Below are 11,492 nucleotides of genomic sequence, written 5' to 3'. Positions count from 1 at the left end.
TAGTTTCACATCGGGCACGTTTCTCCCCCGCTTCCCCGTTTTCCCGCTTCTATAAACACAAACCCCCCCCCCCCCCCCCCCCCAACCCCCACAAAAAAAAAAAAAAAAAAAAAAAAAAAAAAAAAAAAAAAAAAAAGATACCATCCATCAAAAGGGTTGAAGAGAAAAGGGCACGAGGAGACACTAGAAACAATAGAATTACCCTCTTCTACGCTACTCCAATATAGGCACGACTAGTTGACGCCCTTCGTTTCATCTACACACCCCTTTCAGTTTGGTCGCGTTTGAAACATTCTTGTATTATTTCACCAGCCACATCTGCACAGTACACAAGAGCCGATGACTATTTGGGCTGGTTTCGCTGTGAATCCCTAGATACTACTGTGTACAAAGGACTTGTCTCGCTGGGATGCAGGATGGAGGTTGGGTGTAGTGTATACAGTACGGGTATTGTAGTAACCAAACGCAGCTCTATCCGGGCCGAGCTACATAGATAGACGACGGATGGATGGATAGGGTGGGATGACTGGATGAATAGGGGTCGCAAAAGGAGCCGCAAGGTACGATGAGCCGCGTCCTTGCGCTACTTAGGAATTCAGATGAACCACGATGAGCATATCCTGGACCACGGTCTCGATGCGCTGTGATACTCGACTGCAAACAAACCGGGCGCGAATATAGGCGTACTATGTAATACCTGTGCACACAACGACAGGCGAATGAGGGCCCCTCTCTATATCAAGCTTTCCTGTGCGAGGCATGAAGTGACGAGCAGATGAGAGAAATCCCCCAAAGGCCACCATACACGTGGCGATCTATATCGGCCGAGCCACCATCACAGAGGGACAAAGTGGTACTGTACGATGGGCTGGGCCAAAGCATCGACGACCTGCATCCAAGGTGAGAGAGATTAGCGCGGTGACTCTGTACGCAACGCAACGCAACGCACGGGAAGGGGAACACAAGCCTCCTCATCTCATGGATCACTGTTAGTCTGATCTTCCCCGAAACACCCCTGAACAAGCACGTCCTTTTTCAACCTGCACACTACACTACTCTCTCGACCAGGGCAGAAGGAAACAAGGGTGATGCCAGCATCCTGCCCTGTTACTTAGGTGAAGGGCGCTACTGTACTCCGTCTGCAGTCCCTAGCGTACATCACCAATTTTCTTGGAATCGGATCCAAACAGGCCCCCAAAAAGACAATACAGGGAAAATGCCTACCCGCGATTTCTTACTTATAGCTACATACGGTACTACCTACAGTACACCGGGCGCGGTATTATTTGTTTACTCATAATAGTACCTAACTACCTATCGCTATGTTTTTGTTGTTTGCTGCAAAGTCTTACACGTGCACAATGTAACGTAATACAACAAGACAGACAGACAGACAGACAGACAGACAGACAGACAGACAGACAGACAGACAGACAGACAGACAGACAGACAGACAGACAGACAGACAGACAGACATACAGACAGACAGACAGACATACAGACAGACAGACAGACAGACATACAGACAGACAGACATACAGACAGACAGACAGACAGACAGACATACAGACAGACAGACAGACATACATACATACAGACAGACATACAGACAGACATACATACAGACATACATACAGACATACATACATACTCCGTACATACATACAGATAGATAGGTAGGTGGTTAAGATGATTGATTGATTGCTTAGATACCATAGGTCGGAAAACCAAACGCATTCTTACCAACATTCCTGCACCTATCAATGCGCATACCTACCAACAATCCATCACGTATAGATACTCAAGCAGCCAAACATGATTAAATTGACAAATACCGAACAAGCCACAGCGCTTCGATGACATTCAAAGAAGAAGTTCCCGAGAGGAAGAAAATTTTCATCATCTTCTCTCTTCTACTAGGTATTCTCTTCCATTGTACCGTAATGATTGTAGAATTTTATATGTTCGAGTGCGCAAACTGTGCCGCACCACACCAGGATTCATCCCCCAGCAATAGTTAGTAAAAGAAAAAAAAAATTGTGTACCGGAGATTCTCAGGTAATTTCGGCGTGAACAAGGGATAATCCATGAACTGACAAGGGGAAGGGAAGGGAAGGGAAGGGAACAAGAGCCACAAGCTGAGCCGTGCATTTCGCACAATAAACGAGAATTAATACGCACATTAATAATGATACAATTATTGTTTTTCTTATTTGGGAAGATAAAAAACAAAAAAAGAGGACTGAGATAGGAATGGAAAAAGTTCAACAGATAGATAAATCGATTACCAAGCCAAGGGATAGAATATTCCAAGCAAGTAAATAAGTCAGTAAGTACCAGATATGCAATCTAATTTTAAACAAATACCATCCGACCAAGACCAACTAACTGAACTGAACGAAGCACACATATCTCAAAAAACTCATCTCATCACACAAGGCTCTCTCTCTCTCTCTCTCTGCATCTCCACCCCCTGCTTTCCTCGACTAGGTAGTACACACACACTATTACTCACGCCGCATCCCCAGAATAGAAAGCCTACCCAACCCTCCACTACCTATCTCCAATTACACTACACTACCTAGCGTAGTATCACCGCATGCAACCATCGCCAGGGAAATACCATGCTGTTAATACATACCTACTCCGTAAGTACACTACCTACACTAGGTATCTACACAGCATCGTCTTGGCGCAACGGGCGAGCGCAGGGAAAATGCCAGGTCTCCACGCGGGTCCGCGGGGCTACCTAACCTGCAGGCAGCCAGCAGCAACAGGGCGACCCAGCTCAGCCCAGCCCAGCCCGGCCCAATGTGCGGGAGACGTGCATAATAACTACCTAAGTAAGTAAACTAACTAAACACAGAGACCTTATCATCGTCATGATAGAGTCTAGGTGGAATAAATCATTTCGTAGATAGAGATGCACATTCACATTGGAATACAAGTAAACTGAGTTGTATTTATAGTTGTAGAACATCACAAGCGAAGACATGAATGATATTGTAGATAAGAGTAGTAATTGGTTTTCAAAATTTCAAACTATCTCCGCGCCTTCCACGAACTGTGGTCGATACCGCTACATATTGCGTTACAAGTAAACAACCAAACAAAAAACAGAAATTACCGAAGACCGAAAAAATAATGATGGGTATATCCAATCCAGCCAGCCAGTGAACAAACCCAAGTGTGCACTAGAGCCAACTGGCATCGCTAGTTCTATAAGTGTCGCTGTAACCAGTCCAGCCAAAGATGAGTAGAGGAAAAATAACGCCCGGCGCTCGAAAAAAACAACAAAAATATCAATCGCATAACTTGTCATGTCCCGTCCAGTAGGTAGGTAGGATGGCGGCAACGGCAAAACAAATTCCTCCACAATATTCCATTACAACTCTCTTCGTCGCTGGTGTCGCCGCAGAGCGATCGCTCGCTTCCCTGTCGTCATATCCCAAATGGCGACAGATTCAAACAATGAAGCCGAGGCCTATGACCGCGGCTGGCTTCAGGTCTAAACAAAAGAAACGAAACAAAAGAACCGGATTCCACCAAGTCCAAACTTTTATCTTCCGTAACCTGAATGTGCCCTTCATGTATCGGACCACTCATGTACTCGTTCGTGTGTGCTGCTTGCGCGGCGCAAATGTGTATTTCATAACGACAGGTGACGGAGAGAAAGCGCATACGAATTGCGCTCATCCCTCCATTACATCTTCTCTCACTTGTCGTATCAACTCTCTCCTCTGCTCTGGGGTATCTCTAAAAAGTGGAAATAGCGGAGACAGAAAAATAGTATGGAAAGCCCTTCTCGCCCCCGTAATGCGGAAACTGCCCTGAGGCTCAAATAATATGACAGTAGTAACACATAGGAAACTCCGGGAAGGGAAGTCCGTGGGATAAAAAAGCCTGTAATAGGTCCCGGTGGTGGTACACGATGGTAGGAATCCATCTTGTTCGAGGGTTGAGTTTTGTGTGTGGTATCTAGGGTAGTAGTAGTGATGGGATTATCCTGGGTGGGCCTGTGGGAGAAAACCAAAGACAGGGTAATCCGAGGGTTTGATAAGTCCAATGGGAAGATCCAGGCATCCATCCAACGGAGATTTACTGGGTTGGCCTCTTCAAGATATCTTCACAGTTGGCGTCAAACCGGAGGTTCCAAAGGCGGACGGCTTGCATAAATTGTTCAGTCTTGGCAAGCTCACGTTCACGACCGAAAAGAGTCTCGACGAACTCGATACCGGAGTTCTTTCCGAGCTGTTGCGCCGCATGCTTCTTGTTAACCGAGAGCATGGGAGTCTCACATCGCTTGAGAAGAGAGCGGAGCCTATCTGTCAAGCGCTCGCCTGAAGTAATGAAATCCTCGATCATCTCCCGGTTGGCCCGCGTCCGAACTTGAGGAACGATCTCTTCGGAACGTTTTATCTTGCCTGACAACTGGATAAGTAGGAGCCACATCTCACCCGCCATGTCCGATATAGGGGTAGCAGCGCCGTGATGGTAGACGGTCCAGTCGTATATCCATTTGCCCAAAGAATTGGCGTCGAAGACGCTGCCTAGAAGCATGATGGGCTCCTCGGTGGGATCCCAATTCTTAAGTGAGTACCCGACGGGTATACAGTGCTTCTTGCGATCGGCCTCCGTAGCCTTAGGGGGGGGAGCAGTGACGGTCTTCTTCGGCACGGCGGCGGTGGGACGGACCGTCGCGGGACGCTGTATGTTAGGAATAGGCCCGGCGGACGGACGACGTGAGTGGGTGCGATGACCAACCCTGGTGGCGGAGCGTAGTGGAGGTTCCTCATAACGAGTGTACTCGGCCTTCTCTTTCTCAAAAGCAAATGTGGGAATAGCCTGTGGGTAGCAGCGGGAATCAGTGCCATACTCCGGACGATCAGTGTAATAGTCATAATGATTTCTGTGCCTTGAACCCTTCCACCGCGCCTCCAATACATAGACGTAACCGTTGCCGGCATCGATGATTTCGTCTTCGTCGGAGTCCCCATGAGAGGCCCGATAGTAAGAACAAGACTTGCGACGCTCTCGCCTCGGGGGCTCGATGGTCACATAGTCAAAGTCAGGATGATGATGATGATGAAAATGGTATTTCGACCCTTTTGTGGAAAAACTACGCTTTCGCGAACTCACTTGCGGACTTGGGCCAGTGGCGTATTCACCGGTGCTCTTGTAACGAGGTGAGAAGGCGGTGGTCGGGCGTGGGACGAAGTCACCACCGAAGCCGGTGCTGGCACCACGAACGTGGTTTCGCGTCGACGATCGTTGCGGGGTCTTTGCTGGGTAGAATGGGTAGTGATGTGGCGACGGTGTTGGCGAGGGGCTATTCACGTCGTAATTATAGTAAGGGTCAGCTCCTCTATGAGGAGTGCCCGCGTAAGGAGAACCGTATTGGCTCATCGTGGGGAATATCGAGCGGAATCTGCTGCTGCTGAGGGCCGCGATGCTCGTTCGGAAAAGGGGACTCCTCGTCTGTCGAGGATACTCGCGCTGGGATGCTGGAATGGTCGAAATACGTCTGCTGCTATTTCGCCGTCGCCCCCCTGGCCGCGCGCGAGAAGAGGGGAAGAGTGATGCTGAGATGGTGGAATCGACAGATGGCGCCGAGGTCGTGACGCTGTAGAAAGTGACGCCCGTCACCTGGGATTGTGGTCGGTAGGAAGAGGAGAGGAAGACCGACTTCTTGGTGAGAACATGCTACAAATCTACAATGTTATCCCCCAGGGTGAGGATGGAGGGCGGGTTATAGATCAAAGTCGAGGGACGTCGACCTTGATTGCTGGAGAAAGCGCGAGAAGGGGCCGGATCATTCGCAATCCAGCGTTGTCAGCGGCAATGACGAATCGACGGCAGCGATCGAAATCGGCGTAGTCGGTTCGGTCGGGATCGAACAAGCGCGGGACTGGAGCGATTGGGGCAGTGTATGGCGAGAGCCAAATTGAAAGAGGAAAAAATATGACCGCGAGAAATTTGTGTGCGATGGGAGTGCGGGCGGGATGCTTTTGTATGGTGTGCGTGTGCGTATTGCTGTGGGTAGATGACAGCGCTGGCGAGGCCCTGGGCTGCCCTGGGATTGATTTTGGCTGGGGGGCGTTGGGGTGGGACCAGCCTGTCCTTTGCGAGAAATTTTTTTATTGTGTTATTAGTATTTTGCTAATTGTGTTTTTTTTTGTTGCTCGCTATTTGGCGCTGAAGGGGGCAGGGAGGGACCGCCAAGACGAGCAGGGGGCAGGGGGCAGGGAACACGGAAGCCTCTGAAGCCCTGATCCTTGGCGACGTACTGTAATACCAAACGTATGTAGGTACTCGCGTATACCCTGCTAGTGCTAGTGCGTCGGCTAGTGCTACCGTTACCTGCTACCTACCTCCTGTTCTACTACTAACAGGCCCGCACTAAGTACCTAGGTACACTACCTAGGCTAGGTACTTAGGTAGGTAGGTAACAGACAGTCAGGGCTATCGGGGGTGTATGGGTGTGTGCTGAGGGTACCTTTTACCTACCCTAGCGTAGTATAGATATTGCCTAAAAGGGAAGTATAGCGTAGTGGAGGGAAAAGAGAACCTTGGAAGGAGAAGAAGAAGGACAGAGAGGCCAGAGAGAGGGGGCGGGCTGAAGAGGGGCCGGGGGGCGTGTAATCAACCACGCAGATACCCGCAGATACCCCTTTAGGCTTAACTCGCCTGTCAAAGCGGCCGGCGATTGATTGGTAATTGTTGGTGAGCACAGCCACAACGTCCGAGAACCTTCCGGCTCGCACTTTGTGCCCAACGCAATGCTCCCGTCTCTCTCAGATTCTCTCCAGTGTCTGCCAGTGGAACCCAGCAGCTTGTTTGGTACCGTCCAGCAGTGCCACTGAGGGTTTGTACCTCGATAGGTAATCAGATACTTGGACAGCGTTTGTTCAGTTGGTGAGAGGTACTATAGTAGGTACTTGAGTACGATGTACCTAGGTAGGGTACCCAATCACTAACTCTTCCGGCACAGCGGTCCGGGTGACAAACAGTCTCTCCGTGCTCTCCGTCGGCTTCCACTCTTGGTCCGCGCCTAGCCTAGCCCAGCCCAGCTGTGGTTACAGTGGCTATTTCAGTGGCTACAGTGGCTACAGTGGCTACAGTGCCTTGCTGTTCCCAATTTCTAGTGGTCTTGGGAACCTCGGGAGTCATTCGATGAGTGGATCGGCTTCGCTTTTTCAGCTCTCGCCTGTCACTGCACCACAGAAAGCAAGGCACTTTATGTAGTCGCCTCCCACTCCTCAGCTCCGATTGAGCTGCTGTCTTTGGTTGGTCGACGTTTCTTTCTTCCTTGGGGAGCGCCGCTGTTGGGTCTACTTTCATGTGAAAGTGTGCGCGTGCGCTTTTGTCCTAGATGACTGGCGATGAATCACAACCAGTCGATCAGAAGAACAATCATTCCTTTACTATGATTGTTAGGTTTTTCGAGGTGGAATGGAACAAATAGCAAAGCTCTTTTCAACTTTGCCACAGACAATCAACAAGGGGCGAGCCTGGCAGTTGAGGCCTCTTGTCTTTTTTTTTTTTTGTCTTCCCTTTTTTTCAACAATTTGACCAACAAGGGACCGAATAGGCCGAATACGACGATCGTTGCGCAATTGGTAAATTCAATTCCCAGCCCGGCGTTTCTGTAGTGCAGGATTTCCAGGGCCTTTGCCAGAATACCCACGCTATGACGTGACCAAGAGTGTCGCAGTCGCGCAATGACAAAAACTAACTGTCAAATATGCCGGCAGTTGGCAGCTCTCTCAGATGCGATATCTACGGGTGGAATATGTCCGCCCGCCGCCGTGTTCGTATCTCCGTGTCTAGAGATACCTATGTGGTGAGACACCTATTTTATTGGCCTTCTAGCCGGTATCTTAGCTTGTGCGGAACAGTGTACGTGCGCGTGTAAACCTGGCTCCCTAGATAAGTAAGAAAGATGGGATGGGATTCCAGGGTGCTGGGATGTCGGAATACACTAGATCGATAGCTTGGTCAGGCTTGGTATAATTTCAGGATTGGTGTGAGCTCCCTGAAATTGGATCGGAGTTTAGCGAGATTGAGATGTGGTGCGAATGAGTGTACACACAGAGACACGAGCGACGCCAGGCAGCTAAAGTCCGCGCCGTCCGTAAGCTGTGCGTAAGACAATCCTCCGTGATGATCCCGGTCCTCCTATGCTGTAGCGCAAGTGTAGAGAGAGTATATCTACACTGTTAAGAGGCAATGAAAATTTTCCTCTTCAAGGTCCAGGGTCCATTTCCCTCGACCGTTTCCTCGACCTCGATTGTTCTGTCGCGCGAGGGAAACGGCTTGAGATATCCCCGTGATCGCGCTCGCAGACAGTTTGCGACGACTAAGATATTTCCAGGTAGCAGCAAAGGCCGCCTTCTCCAATCAATTGGATGTCGTGTTCTTCTTCCGGCCCGAGCGGCTCAGCGCAAGACGGAAAGCTTGGCCAAGGGAGCAGTTTCAAGAAGTGGCGTAGTAAGTGCACGGACGAAACGGCCGCCAGTGCGAGTCCCCAACTAGGCAGGCTATCATGAAAACTAGACGTTCAGGTTGATTGGTTTATCGCCGCAAAACACAAAAAAAGAGTTCCTCGGTTATGTTTTGCGACAGATTGCCTTGGAGGCGAACGATAGCAAGTGGCGCAGTGGCAATGGCAGGAGGTGAAGAGCCGATGTCTGCAGATATTACTGTAGTTGAGTGGCTAAATTGATGACGTAGTATGGTTATCCAGAGATCCCAAGATGCGGGAATATTTCGAAATAGTACGGTGGATGAGAAGATGACCGAGTTAATATTCCTGCTAGATCTCGGCAGACAAGTAGAATGATTGTCCTCGAAGCTAGCTAGTCGCGAGCTTTATATCTCATAGGTGACTAGGTGCTGGTTTGATCAACCGAGCAATTTCAAGAATCAAACTTGAGGATAGCAGATCCGTGAATATGGCCTGTAAACCATACACATAGGTCTTCTAATGAACAAGTATGTGTAGATGGATCGATCGAAAGACAGGCAGGCTGGCCGTCCGTCAGTTATAGACGGCAGACAGCGTCACTTACACAACAGGCAGTAGGAAGAAGACGACAGACAGCCTGCTTTCGTCATCGCCCGAGATGACTTAGTATATGTATAGTACTTACTATGTAGGTACGATAGTGTGGTGAGAGCTTGAGAGGGTGTGAGAGGGTCAGATCCGGCCAGACGCGAAGTCTGATCTCCATCAAGCAATGATCAGACTCTGGTCTTGGTCTTCCCCCGCCTCCTCCTCAGATCTCATCAGGTGTCCCAGGTCTCTTCCGTTCTGGGCAAAAGAGGGGGAACGCTGAGGGGGAGGGGGCCTGTTGCTGCATACATAATACAGACATCCATACCAGGCACGGGCAGGATGGGGCAGGATGGGGGCAGGATGGGCTGGACTTTGTAGCCCATCCGAGGATCTCTGCGATGCAATACATATAATATAATACATATGTAGAGTCCAGGCGCATGATGCTAGGTCAGGTAGTTATGCTAGATGTCGTGCATCTTTGTTTAATATCTCTCGATATATCTGTGCTACCCGACTACGAGTCCTCATTCGCCGTCGGGTTAAGGCCAGGCCAATGAGAGCAAGGATCTGGACGGTATTGGACTGCCAACTCCCATATTGGCTATTGTCTCTTGCCCAACCCGAGTCACTACCTACATCTTTCTTACTTACTTTGACTCTGCTCTGGAAACCTACCTACGTGTCTACTGATACATTCGTCTCTCAGCCAGTTGTCTCGCTATCCTAAGAGGAGGTTGTCTGTGATTCAGCTTGGCTCGAAGTCTCGTAGCCAGTGATTCTCTGAGAATGTCTTTCCGGATGGAGGATGGCGGTGCGAGGCAACTGAGGTGACGTCTCACGCACGCACCTTTTTCATTGGCACAGGGTTTCATCGAGCGCTTGCGTTGATGTGACTCGACACCTCCCAGCCATCCAGTCACCGCACATCACATCACATCCCAGCTGCCTGTGAGGTACGGTGCCACACAGCCTGCTCTTCTGCCTGTGTAAATAGGCAGATAACGAGTGCTATGACTCTACCATCGGTGGGGGATCCAGTCTAGGTGATATTGATGCTCGTTATACCGGATGTAGCGGAAGAACAGCTTAACGTGATGATGTCTCTCTTGTTGTAAGTCGTTCGTTCTTGGTAATACATGGCATATGAACGCTGAGGTGACTCCAAGCACAATATATTTTGTATGGCATGCTGCCAGCCGAGGTCTAAACCACGAGTCTCAACCCTACGTCAACCGCGAGTAGCCATTCACGCAGTATCACGGATGGTCGCATACGTATTCACCAGTGATGCACCATCGGAAATCCGCTCAGCAGCGAACCAACCGCTCAACAGGGAATAGTTCGTGCTAGAGACGGTCATCTGCACCTCCACATGCATCGCGGGGAAGATGAGGCCCAGGCAAAAACGTGGAGGTCGCCGCACAGCGAGCCCACCTTGCCCACATCCTCCAACCCTCTCTGCCAATGATCGACGGAGGAGCTGTGCCCGCCCTCATGTATGATGTCGCCCGTCTTCTGCGTAGTGCCCTTACCAGCTTACCAGCACTTGATTTCCCCTGTCGACCATTCTGCACTTGGCATTTCAGTCTAGCCTGCCTACTTAGCATGCTTACCTAGGCACGCTAGATCCCGCAACTTTGGGTCCGCTTCACATGGCTTTGGTGTCCGGGCGCAAGGCACGAGGCATGATGGAAGTGAGTGGCTAGGCCCGTGGATTACAGTAAGGAATTCCCTACTTCGAGTCACTAACAAGTGCACCGGAAAGATAGTGTGAGTGTAAGTGCAAATCCTATCAGCCCGTTCCATATTACATGGCACATACACTGAATACGCCGTTCTGGAATCCCACCCGACCAAATGACCAGCCTCTTTAGATAGTAGGTCTTACTTATAGTTACATTCGGCCGAATTAAGAGAGCTGAGTCAGAATTGAGTGCAAAAAAAGCCACCAACAGTTGATGTTAAATCGCTGATAGGCTCAGTAGTAATGCGCCCGTGAACTTGCGCTATCCAGATTCCTAATTCTCATAGGCTCTTTCGTATTCCCTTTCTTATTCCCCCTCTTCAATTCAGTACAGATCTGTATAAGTAAGTGGTAAGCAATGTGCCATTTGCCCACATGGTCGTTCTCACTATCTGTTTCATCTACAGTGCGCTGGTGCGGACTTGCGAGATGTACGCTAGTATACGCAGTAGTACGGTAGTTTAATAGCCAGCAATAGTGTAATGAGCCGAGGTGGTGTCAAATCCCTGAGCACGGAGCTCGCTTCTGCTTATTAGCATGTCTCACTCCGATACCTTGTTTCGGTGCCATTCGCCCAGACATCATGTTATTCGCAGCACATCGGCACCTACACGAAACGAGGCCCGCTCCAGCTAGGACATGGAGCATTATTATCTGCTGAGTGTGTAGTGTAAGTAGGTCCGCTGA

At 49.8% G+C, this 11,492-nt stretch overlaps 3 protein-coding genes across 3 annotated transcripts; 1 reads left to right on the top strand and 2 right to left on the bottom strand.

Moving 5' to 3' along the window:
* Positions 1-3,044: 3,044 nt before the first annotated feature.
* Positions 3,045-3,462, bottom strand: F5B22DRAFT_58005 (uncharacterized protein). Its single transcript, XM_047973251.1, has one exon. It carries the CDS (start codon positions 3,320-3,322, stop codon positions 3,092-3,094), a length of 231 nt encoding a protein of 76 aa, XP_047824665.1. The 5' UTR covers positions 3,323-3,462; the 3' UTR covers positions 3,045-3,091.
* On the top strand, positions 3,172-3,966 carry F5B22DRAFT_57763 (uncharacterized protein). Its single transcript, XM_047973223.1, has one exon. It carries the CDS (start codon positions 3,346-3,348, stop codon positions 3,832-3,834), a length of 489 nt encoding a protein of 162 aa, XP_047824664.1. The 5' UTR covers positions 3,172-3,345; the 3' UTR covers positions 3,835-3,966.
* Positions 3,967-4,098: 132 nt separating this feature from the next.
* Positions 4,099-5,406, bottom strand: F5B22DRAFT_640650 (vegetative cell wall protein gp1; the record flags this gene model as incomplete). Its single annotated transcript, XM_047977873.1, has 2 exons — positions 4,099-5,038; positions 5,105-5,406. The coding sequence occupies 2 exons, from the start codon at positions 5,404-5,406 to the stop codon at positions 4,099-4,101; spliced, it is 1,242 nt and encodes a 413-aa protein (XP_047824663.1).
* Positions 5,407-11,492: the final 6,086 nt, after the last annotated feature.

The sequence above is a fragment of the Xylaria bambusicola genome (genome assembly GCF_022495145.1).
Source record: "Xylaria bambusicola strain CBS 139988 unplaced genomic scaffold F5B22scaffold_110, whole genome shotgun sequence".
NCBI lineage: Eukaryota > Fungi > Ascomycota > Sordariomycetes > Xylariales > Xylariaceae > Xylaria > Xylaria bambusicola.
Note: the sequence above shows the minus strand (reverse complement) of the source record. Positions and strands in the feature narration are given on the sequence as shown.